The 27582-nt window shown below is 38.1% G+C and overlaps 1 protein-coding gene across 1 annotated transcript in view; it reads left to right on the forward strand.

Moving 5' to 3' along the window:
* LOC308263484 (transmembrane protein 45A-like) overlaps window positions 1–24822 on the forward strand; it is a gene marked incomplete at its 3' end in the record, with an annotated part of 53357 nt that extends 28535 nt beyond the window's left edge. The window contains exons 2-6 of the mRNA XM_080696500.1: window positions 12980–13157; window positions 14958–15155; window positions 16905–17089; window positions 20248–20393; window positions 24729–24822. Of these exons, the coding sequence (XP_080552626.1) occupies window positions 12980–13157; window positions 14958–15155; window positions 16905–17089; window positions 20248–20393; window positions 24729–24822 (801 nt within the window). The remainder of the gene's footprint in view (window positions 1–12979; window positions 13158–14957; window positions 15156–16904; window positions 17090–20247; window positions 20394–24728) is intronic.
* Window positions 24823–27582: the final 2760 nt, after the last annotated feature.

Here is a 27582-nt window from a genome sequence, read left to right on the forward strand (position 1 = left end):
GATTAGAATTGGAGATCAAGAAAAAGAAGGGGAAGAGGAAGAAGAAGAAAGGGAGAAGACATAATGATTCCCAGGCCTCTCCATCAGAGGTTATGATTTAATAAGTCTTGGATAGGGATCAGACACCACAGGTATTTTTTATGGCTACCCAGATGTTTGCACAGGCAGCCAGTATGAGCATTCCTCTTCTATCAGACTTCTAAGCAAGACTTGGCCATTATCAGATCACACAGGACACAAATATCCCATTGCCAGATGCAGCTTTTCTGATGGTGTCTTCCCACTCACTCACCTGATTTTATGCACTCCAGCAAGCAGAGACCAACAACTCTGTTCCTAATACCACCCTTCCCTTGGTACACTGGGGTGAGCACTTCTGGATCCCCACAAAGCAGGGTAGGGCAGACCCTCAGCACAGAGCACCTCCCAATTCCACTCTTCATACCCTAGCCCCACACTTACCCCAGACACTGGCAATTTTTATGAGATCTTCAAGGGATCTTTATGGACAGCCAGTCTTGGAGAACCAGACAAAACTTTTGTCTGCCACACTGATTTGGAACTTGAGAGTCTGCAGAGAGTTCCTTTTAGTCCTGTTCTCCTTCCCACTATCTTTGGTATTTCTTTTTTTTTTTAATGACTGTCAGAGGTCCTCCCTCTGACTAGCATTCTTAATGGGATTGTGACAAGCTGAGATGTCACAATCAGCTTGAGAGTCACAAGCTGAGATGTCATGTCTTAATTTCTGAAAATTGGAAATGTTAACTTATGGGATAAAAAGCATTTTGTAGGTATGATTAAATTAAGGATTTGGGGATAAGGAGATCCTTCTGGATTATGCAAGTCATTCCAAAGTAATCACAGGGGCCCACATAAGAGAGAGGTAAGAGAATCAGAATCAGAATGAGAGGCAGAGAGGACAGGAGAATGATATCAGTCACTGAGAGAAGTTCAAAGATACTATGCTATTGGCACGAGGATGGCAGAAGGTCCCTGCGACCATGGAAAGGAATGTGAGAGCCTCTAGAAGAGGCAAAACAGTCATTTCTCTCCGAGAGCTTCAGAGGAGCTTGGCCTTTCAACACTTGCATCCTGCTTCTGAGGCACATTTCAAACTCTTACCTCCTAAATTGCAACTGTAATTTGTCAAACCAGCAATAGAAAACCCATCCAGGGGTCTTTGGTATTGTACACTATTCTCCAGTATCCCAGAGATTTGGGTTCTTTTTCCTCTACCATTTATTGGCTTTGTATATTCAGGCAAATCATCCAATGTCTCGAAGCTCAGCTACCTCTTTTTGAGAAAAAGAGCCAGTAAAAGTGGTTGTCCAGTACTTGAAAGCAGGACTGGGTTTCTGACCTCTTTCAACCTGGCAGATGTATTCCCTGCCACAGCCTACATCTTCTGCCTAGCCCAGCCCAGCCCAGCTTCATACTTTGAAAGTGAAGAGACAGAGCCCACTTCCTTGAGCTGAGGGGGAGCTCCCTATCACATTGCCCCAGGTTATCTTATCATTAGATAAAAGTATCTTATTTGTTTACTTGTCATACATGCTTGCAAACATCAAGCATCACTATTTTCTAGCCTGGGTCTATTTTTATAAAATTAATTTAAAAAAGTGAAATACAAATTTTCTGTCAGTAAGAGATGGAGACATCAGAGTTGTTCCGTTTATTTTTTTTCTCCTCCTCTTTTCCAGTCAAAAGCACACAAAACTCAGATATCACCTCACTGACTCCAGATTCTGTTTATATTATTTATTCATTTTCAAAGGCTGTATTAGAATATGAGGAACCATTATTCCCATTCCACATCTACTATTTAAAGGCACACCCAGAGCATGATGCCTTAACAGCCAGCTATTTTAAAAGCAGGAAACATTCTGATTGTAACTAGAGCAAACATAATTAGCGGTGATGACACCCTGCCTTAAATCCTTTGCCTTATGGATTCTGTATTTGATGCTAGTATCATTAAACAAAAAACCTGAGTAATTTTGACATGAGAGTTTTTGCATGATAATTGTGCAAACATCATTTTTTCAAGTTTTTGTTTGTTCTGCAAGTTGCAACACTATGATAACTTTCTGAAAAAGTGCTCACACTTAGTTTAAATTACTTTGATACAATGGTTAACATTCAAATTTGTTACATTTTTCTTTTTCCTATAAAAATGTTTTAATGTGAAGGGGATTTTGATCAAGGATCTCCTGGACCAGGTTTTTTTTTTTTTAATTGGAGAAGGATGAGTGATTTTGTCTCAGAGGGACATTTATCTATATCTGTAGATATTTTTGATTATCACAGCTAAGGAGATGGTACTCCCAGATGGTAGAGGCCAGGAATGCTGTTAAATATCTTACAATATACAGGATAGCACCCTTGCCCTCTAACAAAAATCTCTTCTGAAATCTTCATAGTGCTACAATGGACATTTCTATCCCACACCAGTGTTTCTCATGCCTTATTGTGCACATGAATCACCCGAAGATCTGGTTAAAGTGAGGATACTGATATGGTAGGTTTAGGGGAAAATGTGAGATTCTGCATTTTCAATGAGCCCCTACTGGGTACAGATAATGCTGGAGCACTACACTTTGAGCATCAATATTCTAGAATTCATTATTGTCTGTCTTCTTATTCTGAATGCCATGAAAGCAGGGACATTTTCTATCTCCTGTCTCTAGTGGCTAGCATTGTACCTGGCACATCACAGTTCCTGAATAATTTTGTCGAAAGCATAGAGGTAGAGGAAAATGGAAATGAATAACCAGTCAGGCAATAGCTGCAATATTCCAATGCATACTAATGAAGAACCTTAGAGACACTTAATCCTTTCCTCTCAACAATAACAGAATTTGTTTTTTTTTTTAATTTTATTTTATTGGTGCACTGTATTCATATATCATAGTGGGATACATACTTTTGTAGACATACATGCACGCATCGCCCAGTCAGCCCCCACCCGATCCCCACCCCATTCTCTCCCCATCCCTCCTTCCCATGCTTGGCTTAGTGGTTGACATCTAGTATTATAGCAATTTATCCAAAATTAAAAATGATAATCTCACATAACAGTTTCATTTGTCTGATACCAAGCGTTTGATGATTTAAAGATAGCATTTCAATATTTCTTTTTGCTTTCTTTCTTACTAGAGCATATTTTTTTCTGTTTTTTAGGTGAAACTATCATATATTTATATATTTATTTTTCAGAAAAAAATCTTTCCTAATATGGAATATGAATTCTAGATACCCAAAACGATCTTGAAAAAGAACAAAGCTAGCAGATATATATTTTCTGATTTCAAACCATATAAAGCTACAATAATTGAAACAGTGTAGTACTGTTCTAAAGGCAGATATATAGACCATTGGAGTTAAATACAAGCCTAGAGCTAAATTCTTCCCTATATTGTCAAGTTATTTTTGACAAGGTTTCCACGAATATTTGGTGGTGGAAATAATAATCTTTTAACTAAATATTGTTGAAAAATAATAATTACATGGAAAAGAATAAAATTGGACCTTTACCTAATCCCATATACAAGTATTAACTCAAAATAGATAAAAGACCTAAATATAAATCTTAAGACTATAAACTTTTAGGAGAAAATCTGGGTCATAAAACCTCACAACATTGAAATTGGCAGTGATTTCTTGGATATGATTTCAATGGCACAGGCAACAGAAGAATATACAAACTCCCTAAAAAATAAAAGAAAATATTGTATATCCAAAGACAATGTAAACAGAGTTAAAAGTTACTAATAGAATTGGATAAAATATTTCCAAATGCTATATCTGAAGGTATATTAATATTCCAACTAGAAATCCTAAAAATTAACAACAATAAAGGCAAACAATACAACTTAGAGATAGGTAAAAGACTAACATAAATAATGAATCTCCACAGATAACCAATCTTAGTTGTCTGTTAGATGGAAACTCTTGTTTCTCTGGTTCTGGTGAGTGTTACCTATTTCTTCTTTGTAGTTAATCTCTTTGAGTATTTTCTCTAGCGCTGGTTTTGAAGACATAAATTCCTTCAGTTTCTGTTTGTCATGGAAGCTTCTTATTTCTCCATCTAATTTGATAGAAAGTTTTGCTGGATAGGAAATTTTTGGCTGGAAGTTGTTTTCTTTCAGAGTTTGGAATATGTTACTCCAAGCCCTTCTGGCTCTCATGACTTGGTTTGGGAAGTCTGGAGTGATTCTAATTGGTTTGCCTCTGAATGTCACTTGGCCCTTTGTTTTTGTTGCCTTTAAGATTCTCTGCTTGGCTTCCACATTGGTCATTTTGACGATTATATGGCGTGGGGATCCTCTTCTCCGATCCTGTCTAAAGGGAGTTCTATAAGTTTCCTGGATCTGTGTATCAACCTCTTGCTCTATATTTGGAAAATTTTCTGCTATTACTTCCTTGAAGAGATTGTTGATCCCTTTGGTATCACTTTCTTTTCCCTCCTCTATTCCAATTATTCTTAGGTTAGCTCTCTTAAGATGGGCCCATATTTCTTCAATGTCAGATTCCTGCTGTTGGATATTTTTTTCTAGATTAGAAACTATGCATTCATTTTTGGATTGCTCATCTTCTAAGAGCGAGATTCTGTTCCCCATGTGGTCTAATCGGTTGTTTGTGCTTTGAATTGAGGCCTTTACTTCATTAATTGCATCCTTTATCTCTTTTTGGCTCTCTCTGAGTTCTTTTCGAAGCACCTCTATTATTTCTACAGTTATTTTCCTGATTTGATCTTCTAGAAATCTCTGATTTTCTGTTTTATCAGGTTCTGATGTTGTGGGGTTGTGCACATTCATTACTCCAGTGTTATTCCTCTTTCCCATGATTTCGGAGGTTTGTGCCTTCTCTGGGTTCTTCCCTTGGGTCACTATGGCTTCACTTAAGGTGCTCTGGATCTCGAGTCTGTATTATCTCAGACCTCACTACTCCTTTACTGGGTTGTATCACAGAGTCTCCGACCCAGGGAGTCGATAGAGGCTGCTTTAAACTATGGGGGGTGCCAGGTTGCACGTTCTCCTATGGTGTGATATCTCTGCCACCACCACTCCCTCACTGGGTCAAGTCCCAGGAGGCCCAATACTGCGATTTCTCCTCTGTGGCCCGCAATTTGACTCACTGTTCTTGAGTACGCAGATGTAGCTGTACTGGACTCGGTGAATTCACTGCTGCTGCCGCCGCCGGTGGCAATATGGCGCCTCTGCCACGCCCTCAGCCATGAGGCTGGCGTATTTTTTCTTCTCTGGTTTTGATTTCCACTCTGAATCCCTGCAGCATATGCTGAGCTCAGCCACTGGGAGCTTTAAATGCTGTCTGCGCCGAAAGATCCCGCCTGGCTGTTCCGCAGCGGCTCACCTGGCTTGCTGTAGCCGTCCGTTGAGTTCGCCGCTGCCGCCGGCAGTATGGCGCTGCTGCCGCGTCCTCGGGCGCGTGTGTCTCCTCTGTGGCCCTGAGCTCTGTTCTCAGTCCGCTTTCTCTCTGGAGCCTGGTGGGTTTTTTTTGTTTTTCTGGTGATGGTGCTTTCTGGCTATGAAAGGCGCTCTTTTTGTGGTAATGGAGATTGGTTGTTAGCGGGACTCTTAAGCCCCGCTTTTCTCGGTCGCCATCTTCCCGGAAGTCCAGAATTTGTTGAAAGCCTTTCTCAAGGTATGGGAGCTTGTGAATTAAAAATCACAAATGAGGTTAAATGAAGGATGGTTTGTATGCCTGTGAGTCAGGAACTCAGAGATTTGTCAGCCCCAGCTGTAATAATTTCCTTCTGATTGAGAAACAGAGCCAGTAAAAGTGGTTTTCCAGTACTTGAAAACAGGACTGGGCTGCTGACCTCTTTCAACCTGGCAGATGTATTCCCTGCCACAGCCTATATCTTCTGCCCAGCCCTGAGCTCCTGTTAATAACCCTCTGTAGTCCACCTCCCCATATGTTACAGAAAAGAAAACCAAGCCAGCTTTTCAAATTCAGTCTAGGAGTGCCTTTTCTTCATAGGTGGTCACTTGTTCCTGGAAGGAATTCACTTAGAACCATTGATCTCTCTGCCGCCTTTCTGAGAATTTGTTTTAGTAGGCAGAAGAGAGAATGGAGAAGGAAGAGCAGGAAGAACAGGAAGGTAGGAAGGTGGGAAAGAAGAGGCGAGGAAGGACATGAGAACAGGGCCACGGGATGACTTTGGTAGTTAGGGCAGGGATGGGCAAAAGGTTTATCCAGGTGTCTTTGTTAACAACAACTCTTCTGACAGAAGTGATGCAAATAAATGTGTCAATGCTGTTGATTCAGGTGTGGTCGCTACATTTTTGGCTACATTTTGTAGTAGGATAATTTGTACCCAGGGCTGCCTGTGACTGTGTCCTGAACCTGAATGAATCATATTTCTTTGCTGGGTTGGAATTGTGTAGCATAACACTTCATTTGGGAGTCATGCCTCCATAAAAACAGTCCATAGAGACTCAGAATGTTCTCTGTCTTTACTCAAAGGGGATTAAGGTTGACAACATGGCCAAGTTAACAGAGAATTCAGATTTGCATGCCACCAGAATGGGTTCCTGAAGCATTTAGAGGAATCTCCCTTTCTGGATGTCTTTAAATAGAAATTAAATTTTTGTGTTATGAAATGGTTTAAGGGCTCTGATACATATGTCTATTACATTTCTTCTTTGCTCAGAAACATTCAGTCACTTCTTATTGTCCATGTAATAATGTTTAAAATTCCTAACCTGACATTCAATTGTCATCTATTATCTGGCTCCCAACCACTGTTGTTGTTGTTATTGTACTGGATTTGGAAGCCAGAGGCATTCTACCTCTGAACTATACCCTTAGCCATATTTTATTCTTTTTATTTTGGAACACGCTTTCTCTAAGTTGTGACAGGTCTCTCTTAAGTTGCTGAGACTGGCCATGAACCTGTGATCCTCCCGTCTCAGCCTCCCAGGTACTAGGATTAAAAGTGTATGCCACCACGTCTGGCTTTCTAAGCCACTTTTTAAAAGAGAAGTTATTTTGTTCTTTATTGTTGAGTAGAATTTCATTGTGTATATACCATAAGTTTGTAATCCATTAATCTGTTGATGGATATCTAAGTTGGTTCCATAATTTGTCTATTGTGAATTGTGCTGCTATAAACATAGATATGTATAATTGCTATACTTTTCTGATTTCAGTCCTTTTGGAAAGAGACTCAGAAGTTATATAACTGGATCATTTGGTGGATCTATTCCAAATTTTCTGAGTAATCTCCACACTAATTTCCATAGCAGATGCATTAATTTGCAATCCTACCAACAGTGTAGAAAAGTTGCTATTTCTCCATATCCTCACTAGTATTTGCTGTTGTGACTTCTTGATGACTGCTATTCTGATTGGGGTTAGATGGAATCTCAGTGTTGTTTTGATTTGCATCTCCCTAATTACTGATGATGCTGAAAAAATTTAAATATATTTATTTTATTGGCCATTTGCGTCTCTTCTTTTGTAAAGTGTCTATTTAGCTCAATTGCCCATTTTTAAAATTTTTTTAGTGTTAAGTCTTTTAAGTTCTTTGTATATTTTAGATATTAGTCCTCTATCAGAAGAATAGGTGGCAAAGATCTTCTCCCATTCTGTAGGCTCTCTCTTTAGACTCTTGGTGGTTTCCTTTGATGAGTAGAAACTTTTTAGTTTAGTGGCATTCCATTTATTAATTTTTATTTTAATTTCCTGAGCTTTGGGGGTTTTGTTGAAAAAGGTTTTACCTGTGCCTATAATTGGAGTGTTGGACCTATACCCTCCTCTAGTAACTTCAAAGTTTCTGGTATAATGTCCAGGACTTTGATCCATCTTGAGTTGACTTTTGTGCAGGGTGAGAGGCAAGGATTTAATTCCATTTTTCTGCAAATGGATAACCAGTTTTCCCAACACCATTATATAATGTCATTTGCAGGAAAATGGATAGACCTGCAAAACATTATGTTAAGTGAGATTAAACAGTCACAAAAAGTGAAGGGTTATTTGTTTTTTTCCTCATATACAGAATCTAGGGAGTAATCAGGTTACCAGAGAGACTTCAAATAGTAAAGTAGCAGCCCTAGTGGACCTAGGGAGGAAGTCTAGGAGAAGGTAAGGGGAGGAAAAACTAATGAAAGAATAATTTCCATTGACATTGTATACATGTTTGAGAATATCAATGTCAATCTCAAGGTCATATATGGGAGAGGGGGTGGGGAGGGAGCTGGGGGAAAGCCACCAAATGTTGTGTGCATGTACGTCACCATCATTATGAGCAACATTATGATGTGAGACTATACTGCACCAATAAATAAAGATAAAAATAAAGATAAAATGATAAATATAAAAGAAAAATATAAAAATAAAGATAAAAAGAAAACAAAACAAATGATAAGTGAATTAGGCACAGAGGAGAACTTCTTCAACTAGATACAAGATATCCACAAAAAAGCTACAGCTAACATCATACTGGTCAAAAGAAGGTAGATGATCTCACTAAAGAAGAGAGAGCAAATTCATACTTCCTCCACTCTTTTGTCTTATTTGGGCTCTTAAGGGAATGAATGAGATTTACTAACTCTATCTTCTATAGTTATTCTATTGATTCAAACTCGAATGTCTTCTGGAAACACCCTCACAGATATACCCCAAAGTAATATTTTATCACCTATCTGGGTATCTTATCTTATTCCAGTCATGTTTACACATAAAATTAACCACCCCCTCACATGGAAAAAATGGACCTAGATCTTATATCTTTCACAAAAAATTAACTAGAAATGAATCCGAGATTTAAATGTAAAATTTAAAACTATAAAACTTCTAGAAGAAAGTTTGGCCTATCTTGGGTATAAGAATGAATTTTAAAATTCAATATTAAGAGCACAAAATATGAAAGAAAATGTATAAAGTAGATATTACTAAAATTTAAAACTTCTCTGTCAAAGGCAGCTGTTAAAAGAATGAAAAGACACGGCACATATGGAAGTATTTGCAAATATAAAATAATAAAGGACTTATATTTCAAGTATGTAAAATGTTCTTATAACTCAACAATAAGTAAACAAACCAACTAAATATTGAGTAGTATCTGATCAAACATCCACCAAAGAAGGTATATAGTTGGTAGGGTAGTATGTAAGAAAATGTTCAACATTTTATATCATTAAACAATTATAACTAGAACAACACAGAATATCAGAAAAGACTGATTAAAAATCCCACAGTGAAAAATATTGACAGCAAAAAATGGTGGTGAGAATGTGAGAATGAGGAGAAAAAAGAACACTCATTAATTGGAATGCAAAATGGTACAGCTAGTTTGGAAATTTCTTACAAAACTAAGCATAGTTTTATAATTTGATCAGGTTTGTGCTCATAGACATTTATTCAAATGTGTTAGAACTTATATCCATTTGGAAACCTGCACATGAATTGCCAGACTTGGAAGCAACTAAGATGTCTGTTGAAAGGTAAATAAATTAAAAAAAAATGTGGCACATTTATACAAAGCAATAGTATTCAGTGATTAAAAAAATGAATCCTTAAGTCACAAGAAGACATGCAGGAAACAAATTTGTATGGCTAAGTGAAAGGATCCAGTTTAAAAAGGCTATATATATTATGATGCTCACTATATGACATTTTGGAAAAGGTGAAACTATAGAAATAGTAAAAAAAATTATTGATGGAACTCAGGATGAGGTAGGGAGGAATAAGTAGGTAGAAGATGGGATTTTAATGGAATATTATATATGATATACATATTTGTAGGTATATGACCTTGTGCATTCACCAAAATTAATAAAACTATAAAATAGAGTGACCCTAATATAAGTTATGGACTTCAATTGATGGCAATACATTAATATTGATTCATCAATCATAATAAAAATACCATACTAATGCAAAATGTTAATAATTAGGAAACTGTCATGGGTGGGGGAAACTGGCACATGAATCTCTGTATAATTTCTCTTCAATTTTCTGCAAACTTAAAATGGCTCTTGCGGATACTGTGAGATATGACTGTGAGGCCTGGCCAGAGGAGATTGAGAACAAAGGACTCCAGGAATGGTGGGAAAGTGAAGAGAAACGCCTCTAACCATCTCCCTGTCCCCAGCCCCATACATTTACCTGCTCTGGCCTGGTGTCAAGCTCATCAATCAGAAAAACACATGACTACTTTGTTCTCCCACCCATCCTAACACTCCACAAAAGCCGCTAGTCTGTAGGAAAGCAGGCTCCTGATACTCATGGACTCTCTCTTCTGGTCAGTTGCCTCCTGCCAGGCTTTATTCCAGAATAAAATCTGTTCATTGCTGTCAAGCTGTGCTCTCTTTAATCCATAATTCCTTATTTCATTATTTATTTTTAAAATTATAATGGCTATTTATTTAAAATATAATAAGCACTATGAAAATAGTGAAAAATAATATGACAAACACTGACATTTTATGGCAGAACTGACATTTTATGTTATTTGCTTCAAGCCTTTCTTAAAAGAAAAAAGTATCTGGGCATGTTGGCATAGGCCTATAATCCCACTGCTTAGGAGGTTGACACAAAAGGATCAAAGTTTTGAGAACAGCCTTAGCAACCTACCAAGACTTTCAGCAACCTAGTGAGACCCTGTTTTAAAGTAAAAAATAAAAGAGGCCAAAGGTGTAGCTTGGAGATAGAATGACCCTGGTTTCAATTCTTGTACAAAAAAAAGAAGAAAAGAAAAGAAAAATTACAGTTTAAGTATCTCTTACTCCTTTCCCATTTCTATCCTTCACTCACTCTCTATAAAGGAAATCATTATTATCGTTATTATTATTATTATTATTATTATTAATCCTTGCAGACTCTCTTTTGTGCTTTTATATTCATATGTGGACATGAACAATAAATTGTATTGTTTTTCAAGTGTTTAAAAAGAGGGTAAAAATTACATCAAAATAAAATGTAGCAGTATTTTGCAACTTGCATTTCCACCTGACTTAATGCTTTAAATCTATATCCATGTTGTTAAATAGGTCTAATTTTTAAAATTTAAAAATACTTTCAACTGTAGCCGGGCGTGGTGGCGCACGCTTGTAATCCCCGCGCTTGGGAGGCAGAGACAGGAGGATCGCGCAGGTTCGAAGCCAGCCGCGCGTGCTGGCTTAGAAGACCCTGTTTCTAAATAAAAATATAAAAATAGGTCTGGGAGTGTAGCCCAGAGGTAGAAGGGCTTCCAGGAACCCCAGTACCACCAAAAAAAAAAAAATACTTTCAACTGTAGTATCAGACACTAATGTGTATATTATATGATGTTATTTATTAATTTCTCTGTTGATGAATGTTCAGATTATTCCCAGTTGAACATTACTACAATTAATTAAGCAACACGATTTTTTGACATATACAAGAAAAGATGTATAAGAGATCTTCAAGATATGTATTAAAAATTGAATTGCTATTGGGTAAAGGCTAATTGAGTGGTGTGTGCATGTGCATGTACACCTCTACCATCTTGTACTACATTAGGATGTATGACTACAATGCACCAATAAAAAAAATTAAAAAATAATTGAACTGCTGAGTTGCTAGATATATTTACTCTTAACTCTTCTACGTACTACAGCTAAATTGCTTGGCAGAGTAGTAATTAAAGTTTACACTTCTGTTAGTGGTATACAATGGGGTCCTTCTCCTTTTATTAAGGCAAAGGCTTACAGAAGTTAAGAAAAATAGCCACACCATCAGAGTCAGAGTTAGGACAATAACTCGCACCTATGAGATGCATTGTGTCTGGTGCTCTGGTATGGTTTGGATGACTCAAGAGTGTTCTGGAACAAGCATCTTGGGTCTTGATTGCAGCGTTGAGACTTGTGGTGTTTGCGACAGCTTCATAGTTTCCCCTGAAGCTCTTCTTTATATCAGAGGGGAATGAAAGTAGCCCAAAGGGGCTGACCCTGACTCAGAGGCCCAGTACTCACCCAAGAAGATAAGGAGATCAAGGGCAACCTGCAACCTTCTTTCCTGAATTTTCTTGGGTCTGGCCTAATGTCAGATTCACAAAGATGATCCTGGTCTGTCTCTTCATTTTATTGTTGATGATATAGTATGTTTGAATAAAGGGCTGCTCTCTTAATGAAAAATATGCAATTCAATACTGATGTTCTATAGCACATAAAAAATGAGAGAGTATTGGTCAGAGGTGACTCCACCGCTGGATAATAGTGTAAGCAAAAGTGCAATACGATTTGGCTTAGCACAATAAAGGATAGATTCTTGAGAAATGTGGGCAGACTGGTTGCTGGTCCTCAGGCCCAGGTTGCCAGGGCAGGGGAAGGGAGAGCTAAAGGAATCACGTAGACCTAACTGACTCAGCCTGGAAGTGACATGTACAATTCCACACTCAGTCCTGTAGTCAGAGCCAATTTAAATATGCTTCTGATCCACCTAGAGGAGAGGCTGGGTGATGACCAAATGTCTCCTTCACACACTTGGTCCTTGATACTTTGGAATTTTCTACTTAAAAATAATTGTAGGTGATTTCACATCATTTCTGATTTTAAACATAAAGGCCATAGTTTTATATTACCTTCCTTTAAATATGCTTAAATATGCTTAAAGTGCATACTGTCTTTTAGAAAATCCTTTTGAATTCTGTATTAAAAACAACAAAACCTTTGATTAATAATTGTGAGATCTGGACAAATCATTTAATTTCCTAAAACTGTTTCTCAGTTAAAAATGGGAAAACAATTCTTCATTCATGGATATGCTACAAAAATTAGGCTAAAGATTTCATGTAAAACACTTGATGCAGTGTCTAATACATGGTATGTTCAGTGAATACAAGTATTTATTTTCTTTTGCTGGCATTTGATGTTGTAGTGGGACTATGTACTCATAATCATCAAAAGATATGGTATTCTTTGGGGGCAAGAGATATTTTGTCTAGATTTTAGAAGTAAAGATTTTCTTCTTTTCGTTCTTAATTTTTTAGGTCTTGGGGGATTTCCCAGGTCATGCCCTCCCTGCAGTCTTCTTCTTTATCCTTGGTCTTTGGTGGGGTACGAAAAGTATTCTTAAGTACACCTGCAAAAAGCACAAGCGGACCTGCTACCTTGATTCCAAAGCATTATTTCATCGAGTAGAGACTTTCGAGGGAATTATATTAGTCAGTATGTGTGTAATTGGTGAGTAGACTCTGTGTTCTGTTTTATTTTTTAAGTATTTTCATGTACAAAGGGGGAAATTAAATGGAAAATAGAGAAATTGGTAACAATAAAATTTATATTAAAAATACCTCTTAAAGCTAGGCTTGGTGATGCATCCCTGTAATCCCAGCTACTCAGGAGGCTGAAGCAGGAGGATCAGAAGTTTGAGACCAGTCTCAGAAACAGGAACAAGATCCTTTCTCAATATAAAAAATAAAAAGGGATGGGGATGTGGTTCAGTGGTAAAGTACCCCTGGGAAACACAAAACAAAGAATCCTCTTAATTCATATAATAATAGTAGTTTTATCTGATATAACTGTCTAGGAGGTGATACTTCATACAAAGGCTTATTTCTTAATGAATTTGTAATAGTAGTTAATTTGCCTACTCAGTAAATGTAAATTTCCTCTATAGAGTTGATTGGAGCCTCTGAAATAATTTTCTACCCATTTTTGTAATCCTTGAAACAATAAGCACTATCAGAGGTCATTTGCTAATGACACCAAAATATTCTGTTGATTGTGGAAAAGATTCAGTGCTAAGTTGTCGTTGACAGGACATAGACGGGTCCGGGGTAAGGGAGACCTTGCTTCAGGCACTCAGGTTTTTTTAATATTTTCTGGGTTGGAGAAAGAGTTTAAACCAGATATTTCCTAATGACTTTTCATTGCCTATGAGGATTCTATGAAATAGTCTTTGCTTTTTTAGAGTCCATCACAGTCTCTCCTTTGTAAAAGTCAAAATCTTATATACATATACATATATATGTAATTATATATACATATATACACATATATACGCATATATATGCGTATATATGTGTATATACATATACATATACATACACACACACACACACACACACACACATATATATATATATATATATATATATATATATATATATATATATATACATACATACACAAACTTTTTTGGTGCTGGTGATTGAACCCAGTGGCATTATACCTCTGAGCTATACCTCCCAGCCCTATTTTCTATTCTTTATTTTGAGACAGGGTCTCACTAAGTTGCAGAGGGCCTCACTGGCTAAGGCTATCCTCGAACCCAGATTCTTCAGTCTCAGCCTCCCAAGTACTGGGATTACAAGAATATGCCACTATGCCTGGCGTTCCCATTAGATTTGTTTTAATGCTTTCATTTGGGCATTGTCTTTGCTCTGGCCATCAAATTACAGAATGATCATTTCCAAAGAGATGAATTTCCTTGCCAAGTTCTGTGGACTAATCAATAAAGCAGCTTCTTTGAGAAAGTAAGCTGTTTGCATACCTGACTAGACTATGCACTCTGTCTGGGTCATCTCTGTTATTCTTAATTAGGGAAAAACTGAATTATTTATCACGTTTATTGGGAACCAAAGGCAGCTCCCTTCTTTGTGGAGTATACTCAAGGATATGGTATATAGGGAGGAAGTAATCAGCCTCTATTGGCTTGCTTTTGTATATCCAAACCCCTAAATCATTTAAGAGTTACTATAGTCATTAGATTGAAATGGGTGGTTGAACTAAACTCCTCAGCGCTGAAGATCTGAAAGAGATGTTTGACTAAAATGGGCAAGCTGAACCTCTGAACCAAGGAGAAACTCGAGTGCTAGGTTGTTAGGAAACCACTCAGAGAGAGGACCCAATGACCTATGGAGAGAGTAGATTGGAACAGTTAATAGGTGCATTTTCCTGAAACCTCATGCATGCTAGAAAAAATTATGGAGAGGGTTGCTAAAACTGTGATGTGTTCCCCTACAGGCTCAATAGGGTTGTTGGTGATGGGTGCCTGGTTTGCAGATAAAGAATCCCCGTTAATTCGATTACTGCGCTGGCATCATGTGACCATGTATTTCTTTTTTGGGCTGCTGGGCATAGCCACCATCTTATGTGTCACCTTCAGCTCACTTCCAGTCTCTTTAAACAAATTAATGTTGTCAAATGCTTTCTTCGTGGAGGGTAAGTATGAGTATTTTTTCTGTACTTTTCTCTACCAGTGGGCACTTATAATAATAGTGTAGTTTTTTTTAATAAAAATTTATTTTCATTGTGTTGGTGCAGCATTGACTTATAGGGTGATAGTGAGATATTTGGGTTCCCTGGGCAGGATGCCAAGGGTCTTTCTTCCCTATTCATCCATTTAGTGGAACTGGACACGTACATTCAATGGGTTTCATTCACATTTAAGACAGATTCACAATCATTTGTCTTAAAGAATCACATAGAGTGGTTCCTTACCCCTGGTTGTCCTGTAGATTATCATTATTTCTACTTTACACAGTGAAACTAAACTCAGAGTAATGGAGCATGAATACCCTAAAATAGGGCAATCATTCAAAGTAGAACAGCTTCCACCATCTATAACTACTTTTTAAAATACCAATATAGTAGGCAGGAGTGGTGGTGCACACTTGTAATCCCAACATTTGGGAGGCTGAGACAGGAGGATTGCAGTTCATGGCCAGCCTCAGCTACTTAGTGAGGCCTTGCAACTCAGTGAGACCCTGTTTCAAAATAAATAATAAAAATAGGGCTGGGAGTGTAGCTCGGAGGTAGAATGCCCCTGGGTTCCATCCCCAGTACTGCAAATAAAATAAAATAAAAAATAAAACACTAATATAGTAAAACTGCCTTTAAGGGATAGGGTCTGAAAAATTCAATCATATAAAAATACAAAGATCAAATTTTGAGAAGTTAATGAGAAACAAGGTTTTATTCAGTTTTTCAGCACTGTGTGTGTGTGTGTGTGTGTGTGTGTGTGTGTGTGTGTAGCGGGGAAGGGGAGAAAAATGTTAAATGGTTTGTTTTCATATGGAAGAAATAGATTGATTAAAGCCCCAGATGATCAGGAGGCAGTCACTTCCCAACTGGTTCCCTTGCTTTCTACATCTGAAGACAAACTTTTGCCTATTCTTGGTTGAGAACTAAGGAGAGATGAAAGAGGGTCCCAACAATTTGATTCGCAATATCTTAATATCAATATACTTTTAATGAATATCTTTTCCTTGCTATCTAATAAAAAGTTAAGATGAAGCCGGGCGTGGTGGCGCACGCTTGTAATCCCTGTGCTTGGGAGGCAGAGACAGGAGGATCGCGCAGGTTCGAAGCCAGCCACGTGCGCTGGCTTAGGAGACCCTGTTTCCAAATAAAAATATAAAAATAGGTCTGGGAGTGTAGCCCGGAGGTAGAAGGGCTTCCAGGAACCCCAGTACCACCAAAAAAAAAAAAAAAAAAAGTTAAGATGAAGCTGAAATATGTGAATGGAATGAAAAAAATATAGTTAGTTACTACTACTGGGAGCTTCCAGAGAAATCTGGCATGCCTCTGAAGACCCACTCTTAAGATCTCTGTGTGTTTGCTTCTTCCAGTAAACTGGATTCATTAGATAAAGACTTCAGCTTCAGATAAGTCATTTGTATATTCATCCTAATTATAGCTCTGCTTTGATGTATAGTTAATTGAAAATGTGTTGTGTTAGAGAAGAGAGTAAAGGCTGGGGTAGATAAAAGGGAGGCTTAGATTTAAAAGTTTCGATTCTGAAGAGGCGGTGGTGACTCTACAAATGCATTACTGAGGGAGGCTGGGGGACCTACTCTTTTGGACAATTGTGAATGTGTATAAAATTCTGTGGAGAGAGAGAGGGTGTGAGACTCCCAGAAAAGAACCTTTGGTTGAAATGAAAGACAAATTGTTTTCCCTCTCTATTAGCTTTTATCTTCTTCAACCACACTCATGGCCGGGAAATATTGGACGTCTTTGTGCACCAGTTGTTGGTCTTTGTTGCCTTTGTAACAGGCTTGCTTGCCTTCCTGGAGGTTCTAATACGCAACAATGTACTTCTGGAGCTTCTGCGGTCAAGCCTTATCTTGCTACAGGGGAACTGGTTCTTGCAGGTGAGTTGAGGTCTCCAGCTAATATACCTGGTATCTATCTACAGCTTCTGTCTTTATTTGATGGGACATTTTTCTCTAGATTCCAGAGACTTCCCTCCAATGTGCTGTTTGTAATAAGGATGTGTGCCTCTGAAAAGGTGATGTTTATTTGAATGCATAGTGTCCCTGGAGGGTCACTGTCAGAGTAGCTGGGCAGGAAGTGAGGTGTTACTTTAATAACACAACTGAATATACATTACATAGAAACTAGGAGCTTATGCTTTCCTACAAATCATTTTCTACTGATAAAGCAGCTTGAGAAGTAAGCTTGAGAAATGCATAAAATGCAGGAAAGGAAGAAAAGGATTATTTATTGAGAAACAATTACATGTTGATCACTAGGATTTTTATGCACATAATATTTTATTTGTTAAATGTTATCATCTGAATTTACTGTTAGGAAGTTCAGAGAGACCATGTTAATTTCTCAGGCTCATACAATAATGGAACTAAGATTTAAGTCTGGATTTGTCTGACTTCAAATCCCAGGTTATTTCCATTTTAGGATGTCAACTTCATAACCTTGATATGTTAGTAAAACTATAAATTCCAATCAGTGAATGTATATTTTATAGACATTTAAATCATAATCTAATATATACATGTATAGATATAAAGTCTGGGATGAAAGCAGAAGGTGATTTAATTAGAGAAGACATCTTAGAAGAGATGTTTAGTCACCAGAGAGCAGGAATTTGGGATGATAGAAGTTATTTTAGGGATTTGCATTTCATATGAGAAATGATAAAGCCTTGGTAGGTGAGATAAGAGAAATATCATGGTCAAAACAGGGTGGGAAAATGTAATATTTAAACATGCGAGGGAGTAGAAGGTCTACTGGAGCAAAGTCTAGTAAAGAGGTCCAGAACCATGCTTCTTTTCTTTTCTTTTCTTTTCTTTTCTTTTCTTTTCTTTTCTTTTCTTTTTGTTTCTTTTCTTTTTGTTTCTTTTCTTTTCTTTTCTTTTCTTTTCTTTTTTCTTTTCTTGTGGGTCTGGGGATGGAACCCAGGGGCATTTGATCTCTGAGCTACACCCCCTGCCCATTTTTTTATTCTTTTATTTTGAAACAGGGTCTCACTGAGTTGTGGAGGGCCCCACCAAGTAGCTGAGGCTGTCCACAAACCGTGATCCTCCAGTCTTAGCCTCCCGAATGCTGGGATTGCATCACCACACCTGACTTTAATCATGAATTATTTTGAAGAAAAAGTTTTATAGAAAAAATGACAACTATCTTATAATGTGATGAAACTGACAATTGCCAATTTTAACCAATGTACACACAGACATTTTGTTACTTCCCATCAGATTCTGAAACCAAACTAAAATTCAACCTTTATCTTGCCTTCAAGAAAGACAAAGGTGCATTCTAAAATGGCAGGAAGGAAGCCAGGCGTGGTGGTGCACGCTTGTTATCCCTGCGCTTGGGAGACTGAGACAGGAGGATCGCACAAGTTCAAAGCCAGCCTCAGCTACTTAGGCTCTCAGCAATTTAGTGAGACCCTGTTTCCAAATAAAATATAAAATAGGTCTGGGAGTATAGCCCAGAGGTAGAAAGCCTCTGGATTCCACCGTCAGTACCACCAAAAAAAAAAAAAAAAAAAAAAAAAAAATGGCAAGGAGGCCCAGCTAAGCAGTGGTGGTCTGAGGTAGATTAAATGCTTGCTTAGGCTTGTGGTGTTGAAATAACTGGCTAATAACAAATAAAACAATTAAAAATTTAAAACTTCACATCTAGATTCTAGAAAGATGGCCCCTTCAATTATTGTTCACTAGGAGTAGATAATTATTCACAGTTGAAATGTGCTACCAACGAAGCTAAAACTAATAAAAAAGATAGATGTTCAGGAGTGGCATACAAGATATAGCAAAAAAAAAATTTTTGTAAGCATTTTTTTTTTCTTGGAAACTTATGTCAGAAAGCAAATCAGGACAGCAGATAAAAGTATAGAATCTGATTTTTATACTTAAAGAAAGATCTAGCCGGGCATGGTGGTACACACTTGTCATCCTAGCATTCGGGAGGCTGAGACAGGAGGGTCGCGGTTCTCGAACAGCCTGTGCTTAGTGAGGCCCTTTGCAACTTAATGAGACCCTGTTTCAAAATAAAGAATAAAAATAGGGCCGAGGGTGTAGCTCAGAGGTCGAATGCCTTTGGGTTCCATCCCCAGACCCTCTCCCCAAAATAAAGATCTAATAAGTTGATTTTGTATTTAAAATATGATAAACTCATGTATTCATTTAAATAGTGTTTTGGGAATGTATTCTTTAGGATTTTCTATATACATGATCATTTCATGTGTAAGTATAGTTACTTTTACTTTTCATTTCCCAATAAATGTGTTTTATTTATTTTATTGTATAATATCTCTGGCTAGAAGTTATAGTACAATGTTGAATAGTAGTGATAAAAGTGAACTTCTTTGTGTTATTCCTGATCTTAGGGAAAAGCTTTCAGTCTTTCAACATTGGATATAATGTTATCTGTGGGCATTTACTTGAAAATCTTTTTGCATACTAATTTTGAAGTAGCTAGCATACTGAAACTACAAAATGTAGAAACCTAAGACATTCTGAAAGTCCACTCATCCCCAGAGATGATTGTTATTCATATTTTGAAAGTTTATCATTAAATAGTTCTTTAAAATTGCTTAAAATTGTGAGTTGGTAGTTATTGTCATGACTGAAACAGGCAGGAAAAACTTATGTTTTGTCTGTGACAGTTTAGTTAATAGGAGTTATTTCAATTACTGAACATTTTGAAGCACACCATCTTTGTGAATGTGGATGGTCATTATCATTATTATTATTTGGGATAATGGGGTTCCTAGAAACTCTTCTACCTCCGGACCACTCCCAGACCTATTTTATATTATTTTTATTTGGAAACAGGGTTTCTGCGTTATCCTCCTGTCTCTGCCTCCCAAGCGCGGGGATTACAAGTGTGCGCCACCACACCCGGCATCATTATTATTGTTTTGGTACTAGGATTGAACCCAGGAGTATTTTACCTCTGAGCTATGCCTCACTACTTTCCTTTTTCTTTTGAAACAGGGTCTTTGTAAGTTGCTTAGGAGGTCCTCATGGTTATTTTAACATATGCTTTTTGTTTAATGTCATAGATTGCTTTTGTCCTATATCCTCCTGGTGGAGGTCCTCCATGGGATTTGAGAGATCACAATAATATTATGTTTCTGAGTGTGTGCTTCTGTTGGCATTATGCATTGGCCTGTATCATCATTGGAGTGGATTATGCTTTTGTTGTCCGGTAAGTTGTGAATTTTGTTCATGTACATTTTATTCTTTGGTCTGTGATCATCAACACTATAGTGCTGAACTTTATTTTTAAAGGGAATTTAATTCCTACCATCTCATAAAATGTGATTGTAGAGCAGAAATTGCCAGTCAAAAATCTGTGCTGGCTTTATATTGGAATAGCTCCTCATTGTCTCTCTGTGTCTCTGATCTATGAATTGCCTCTTAGCACACTCTTCCATGCCTCCTGTCTTCTAATAGGCTGTTTTCTCCTCTTAGTGATCTTCTCCTACTTATGAGTGAGGGAAACTCTTTGTCTCACCACTTACCTACATGTATATACTTTAATTATAGAACTTCTAAAGCTTGGACCCATTTTTTGACCAACTTGTATGAGTCCCATCAAATTTGAATGCCTGATTAATTTGACATTGATTCTTTTTTCCCCCAGCACTGGGGATGGAACCCAGGGGCATTCTAACTCTGAGCTACACTCCCAGTCCTATTTTTTATTCTTTATTTTGAAACAGAGTCTCACTGACTTGCAAAGGGCCTATGTAGTAGCTGAGGTTGTCTTCAAACCTGTCTCTTCTTGTCTCAGCCTCACAAATGCTGGGATTAAAAGCATGTGCCACCATGCCTGGCTCTGATTCTAATATTTGTAAAAGCTGAAAGATACATCATTTTTATAAGAATCCTAATACAATATTACATGAGTATGTGAGTAACAATATAATGAATTGATAAGAACATATATTCCTAGCTCTGTTGCCTATTGGCTGTAGCATTTCAGGGGATTTACTTGATGACAATAAATCTCAGTTTTGTTGTTTACAAAATGGGAATAATAATATTACCTAAGTGTAATTATGTATTAAAACTGCTTATGACAAAAAAGCTCAATTACTGCTACTGTCTTCTTGTTATTGTTGTCTTCCTATTCTCTTCCATCTTCTTTTTTTATGTAAAAAAAAAAAAAAGAATAAGGGCCATGCATGGTGGTACATTCCTGTAATGCCAGTATTTGGGAAGCTGAGATGAGAAGGATCATAGGTTTGAGGACAGCCTCAGCAACGTAGCAAGAACTTCTGCAACTTAGTAAAAACCTGTTTCAAAATAAAAAATATAAAGGTCTGAAGGTGTAGCTCAGAGATAGAATGCCCCTGGATTTGATCCCCTGAAACACACACACGCGCGCGCGCACACACACACACACACACACGCACACACACACACACACACACACACACAGAATGAAGACTCTGCCTTCAAAAATTTTTAGTGCTAGCCGGGCTTGGTGGTGCACACTTGTAATCCTAGTTCCTGTTTCAGTCTCCCAATTATAGGGATTACAGGCTGCATCACCACACCTGACTTGATTTTTAATTTGAACTATTTCCACTTCCCACCACATGCCAGTCTCATCTATTTGATCAGACTGTTCTTTCTACCTGGCACATACACATTAAATACATCTCTCCTATGAAAGCATCTGTGATTCTTCTAGCCTTTTTTGTCTCTTTTTCTTGAATGTTTTATGGCACTCTAGTCTCCACCAGATATTTTAACTGTTACATTCTATCTTATGATGACTCCTAGCTCATGTGTTATTTAGCTTTTCACCAATGGGTCAAAATATCTGAGAAAAAACTATTTCAAGCAGGTAAGATTTATTTTGGCTCAGTTTCAGTCCATGGGCATCTGGCTCCATTGCTTTTCGGTCTTTGGTGAGGCAGATCATCATGATAGGTAGTATGTGGCAAAGCAGCCACCTCATGGTAGCCCAGAAGCAGACAGACAGACAGACAGACAGAGAGAGAGGAAGCTGGGCATGGTGGTGCACACTTGTAATCCCAACATCTAGAAGACTGAGATAGGAGGATCATGGTTTGTTGCCAGCCTCAGCTACTTAGTGAGGCCCTTTGCAACTCAGTCAGACCCTGTTTCAAAATAAAGAATAAAAAATAGGACTAGGGGTGTAGCTCAAAAGCAGAATGCTCCTGGCTTCCAAACCTAATAATGCAAAAAAAAAAAAAAAAAAAAGAAAGAAAGAAGAAAGAAAAAAAGAAAGAGAGGAAACAGCAGGGGTACCAATATACCCTTCAAGGCTATGCCTCCAATAACTATGCCTCCAATAACCTTTTTCTCCAACTCAGCCCTACCACCTAAAGATTCTGCTATGTATCAATAGTGACACAGCAGAAAGCCTTTCACAGAGGAGTGTTTGGGAATATTTAAGATCCAAACCATATCATTTGGTCTTTATTCTCCCAAAGGCTCATGTTTGTCTGACAATGCAAAATATATTCAACCCATCTCTAGGAGTCCCCAAAGTCTTAAGTTGAAGCATTGTTAAAAAATCCAAATCTAAAATTTCCCCTGAGATGCAAGGAAAACTCTTTTATGTGGATCTGTAAAATGACAAACTTATTTTCCAGACATTCTTTTAAGAATCTGAGTGGAAGTCACAATTCTTGCATGCTTGCAGGAATTATCTAATTAATCAATTTCATTTCATATGCATCAAAAGTTGTGCAGTGTAAAATTAACATTTGGTTTTAGAAGAATGAGACAAAAGCTCTTTAGCATTTGACTTGTTACAGCACATTAATTTTTTTTTTTTTTGTGGTACTGGGGTTCCTGGAAGCCCTTCTACCTCCAGGCTACATTCCCAGACCTATTTTTACATTTTTATTTGGAAACAGGGTCTCCTAAGCCAGCACGCGCGGCTGGCTTCGAACCTGCGCGATCCTCCTGTCTCTGCCTCCCAAGCGCGGGGATTACAAGTGTGCGCCACCACGCCCGGCTACAGCACATTAAATTTTCATAAGAACAGGCTAGAAAGTTTGATGACACCAGGAACAACATCACTAGTCAATTGCTTATCAGGGCAGTTTTTCTTAGCTTCAAGACAACAGATGTTACCAACACTACTCAATTATTATTGCACATTGGAGGAATTAATGCTCAGTTCAGTGTCTGAAAAATTATCCTCTGTGAATAGATGAATGCCTGGTAGACTGCCTCAAGTTCATTGATTTATTAAATGTGTGTTGATCCACTTCTATGTATCAGACATTGGCATAGTCTCCAGCAAGGTTAGTGCAGCAAGTAAGATCAAGTCTTTGCTCTTATGACACTTTGGTGGGATCTAGAGCACAAGTAAAGATATTAAATATATAAATTTTTTTGTGGGTCTGGGGATGGAACCCAGGGGCATTCGACCTCCGAGCTACACCCCTTGCCTTATTTTTTATTCTTTGTTATGAAAGAGGGTCTCACTAAGTTGTGGAGGGCCTCAGTAAGTAGCTGAGGCTGTCCATGAACTGTGTGTGATCCTCCGGTCTCAGCCTCTCAAATGCTGGGATTACAAGCATGCGCCACCACACCTGGTTCCTATTGGGATTTTGACATTAAGAAACTTCAGATCCTCCAGTGTCAAAAATAATAATTACCACTCCCCACAAACCCACAGTATAGTTTCTGTTAAACTATAAAAACAGTCATGGGTAGAGGGCACTTCTCCCACTCTAATCCATAATGGGTAGGGCCACCACATACAGTTGAGCAGCATGTCTGTGAAGGGCTTGCCATAGGGAAAGAGATGGCTTTCTGCTCTTCCTTTGCAATAGTGGGCATCTCTCTATAATACACTGCTAGGTATGGCTTTGATGAAGTTCACCTGATTTCAGTTTCATCTGGGCTTATCACAGCCCATAGATTCTCTTGTTTTAGAAAAGATCAAGTTATCTTCTGATGCCTAACTAAACAATCACATGATGCATTTTTTAAAATTTTGTCAGTTTGCATCTGGGGATGAAACCCAGAGGCATTTGACCTCCAAGCTACACCCCCTGCCCATTTTTTTATTCTTTTATTTTGAAACAGGGTCTCACTGAGTTGCGGAGGGCCCCACCAAGTAGCTGAGGCTTTCCGCGAACCGTGATCCTCTGGTCTTAGCCTCCTGAATACTGGGATTACAAGTGTGAGCCACCACGCCCAGCTCACATAATGCCTTTAAAAATAGGTTTCTGTCTGGTGTGCGTGGTGGTGCATGCTTGTAGTCTCCACATTTGGGAGACTGAGACAGGGGGATCGCAGTTCGCGGACAGCCTCAGCTACTTAATGAGGCCTTCTGCAATTTAGTGAGACCCTGTTTCAAAATAAATAATAAAAAATATGAATAGGGGTGTAGCTTGGAGGTAGAATGCCTCTGAGTTCCATCCCCAGAACTGGAAAAAAAAAAAAAAAAGGTTTCTTTTTACTCATAACCTGCTTTAATCTACAAAACTTTTCATTGAGTTTTTGTTTTAGACATCTAACCAGAGGTGATTTTATTTTTCTCTAGGTTGGTGAAATCTAGACTCAAGAGGCTCTGTTCCTCTGAAGTTGGACTCCTGAAAAATGTACAGCGAGAAAACGAATCAGAAGAAGAGATGTGATGTTGATAGGCACCATGTCACACACCTTTTTCTTTCCCATTGGTTTTGCTCATGGTTTTGTTTACTGAACTTTTGTAGAACAAATAGTTGAGAATTTTGCCAAAGTTTTTAGTTTAAATGTTTTAGCTTTAAAAATACTTTGTGATAAACTTATTTTGCACATAGTATATCATAATATTCAGGAGCTACAGTGACTTTTCCCACATCATGTAGTTTTATGTTTATCCTGTGAAAAGTATTGGTCCAGTTTGCTTTAGGTTCAAGGTTTCTGGGCTTGCTACCATTTTAACTTGTTAAATATGAAATTATACTTGTATATCTTGCTGTTGCAATGAGAAATAAATGAATGTATGTACATTGGTGCAGCAACTTCAAAACCTTATTTTTGTTATTGAGCTATGCCTCACCCTTATATGCTGCAGAAGAACATGCATGACAAAGAAATTTCTTTTCCTAGGATAGCTCTCTTTGGAATATCTGAGTTTTTTCCTGGGAAAAGTACACCAGAAGTCCTCTTGATTTGAGTGATAATTTATATAATGAAAGCATTTCCTCAGAATGCATGGAAAGGAGACAGGGAAAGGAGAATTGTGGTGTTTGCTATTAAGAGTAAAAAGGCATCAGACCACAGCATGACAACCATGTTATCCCTTCTGTTAAAGTAGGTGAAGGCTTAAAACAAGGAAAAGCCTTTTATAGAATATCTGGGTAAAAAGTCAGAACACTTATCCTGCTGTGGGTAAGGTAGCTTTCGGTGGAGAGTTAGGAAATCTTGTTTCTAATTTTAGCTCTTCCATCAACCAGCCTCCAGGTTTCTAGTAATCACCGTGTCCTTCTTTCTAAAGGGGGAAAGTTTAATTGACAGGATTATGGGACCTTCCTTTCTGGTTTCATTTCATGCAGTGGTTGCACTGTATGAATGTCAAAGTGGAAGCATATATCAGCTAAGTTAGAAAGGCAAGTCTCTGTCACCATAGGAAAAGAAAGAAGAACTGCAGAAATCCTGCAGGGAAGGATGACCCAAATGTAGAGGAAAGGAGGAAGTCTGTGGGCAGCTGGAGCTGAATCATGGGCAGCTAAGTCCTGAAGGCGCCTGGCATCCCAGAGCACTGACAAGTGCAGCAGCTGTCCTGTGTGGTGTATATCACAGTGGCATTAAAGAGCAAGGTGAGCAGATTCTTCAAGCCCAAGAACTGGACACAGTCATCTTGTTATGTGAGATTTGAGAGCCTATGGGGGTACCTCAAGCTTTATCTTGACTAATGTGAGGGACCTCCATGCATTCTGGCAGATGAAAAGGGACACAGGACATAGTCCTCTGGGGATCATGCATCTGATCACGTGTGTCCTGTCACTCACATCAAAGATGATGGGGTTGGGAAGTTAACACATTTCCTAGGGTGATTCTTTCCCAGAGGTGCTTTTCTGACCACCCTGGGGATAACATCTCTGTCCATTCCTCTCCATCATCATCTCAAATTATAGTGTTTATATGTTTCCAGAGCTTTTGTCTCTGCAGGGGAAACACTCATCAAAGAACAGGTAGGAATGTAGGTTCCTTCCTTATATTTGTAATTTATCTCAACTCTTCCAAAATCCTGGGGGCTTAATTCCTGAAATTTTCCTAAACTTCCTTCATGGGTATCCCATCCTTCAAAGTTATAACCCCAAACAGAAACACTTTCAATATAAACCCTTCTACCTCCGGGCTACATTCCCAGACCTATTTTATATATTTTTTGAAACAGGGTCTCTTACGTCAGCACAGCTGGCTTCGAATCTGCGTGATCCTCCTGTCTCTGCCTCCCAAGCGCGGGGATTACAAGCATGCACCACCCACGCCCGGCCAATTTTTATACTTTTTAAATTTGGAAACAGGGTCTCTTAAGCCAGTGCAGCTGGCTTCGAACCTGCGTAATACCCTCCTGTCTCTGCCTCCCAAGTGCAGGGATTACAAGCATGTGGCACCTATGTTCACTTTTTTGATGTTTACCTTCAGTGAAAGATGAGAATATTCCAAGTGGAGTATACACCTTTTATTAGATGATTCAAACTGGATCTTGCTCCATTTTCCTAAAAAATTCTAATATACAGACACCTGCCTGATAGGTCACTAAAAGGAACAATTGTTTTTAGTTTTTTAGAGCAGTTTTTTTTTTAATTAAACTTCTTAAAAAGTGAAACTTGCTTAGATCCATCTCAAAATAAAAATATTTAAAAACTCCTCCATTAATCAACCTCAGGCTTCTTCCTCTTCCATCCTTTCATTCTAGCTTTGGTGAGGTTTTTCTCCTCCATTGTCTGGAGTCCCTTTGGTGTCCCTAATACTCCCTAGTTTGAGCATATTAGAGAAAACAAAGGTCCCTTCTCTTTCTGTGCTTGGCTGATCTCACTTAACATAATGTTCTCCAGTTCTTACCATCTTCTTGCAAATGACATGATGAAATGATGTTCAACATCATTAGCTATCAGGGAGATACAAATCAAAATTACGCTGAGATTCCAATCAGAATGGCAAGCATAAAGAAATCAAATAACAACAAATGCTGGTGGGGATGTGGGGAAAGAATTCTTTTACACTGTTGGTGAAAGTGCAAACTAGTTCAGCTGCTATGGAGACTGGGAATAGATCCACCAGAAGATCCAGCTTTACCACTCTTGGATATTTTTCCAAAGGGCTTGAAATAAGAGAACTACAGTAACATATGCATACCTATGTTCATAGCAGCACAATTCATAATAGCTAAAATATGGAACCAA

This window comes from Muscardinus avellanarius (genome assembly GCF_963383645.1).
Source record: "Muscardinus avellanarius genome assembly, chromosome: 5".
In the NCBI taxonomy this organism is placed as follows: Eukaryota; Metazoa; Chordata; class Mammalia; order Rodentia; family Gliridae; genus Muscardinus; species Muscardinus avellanarius.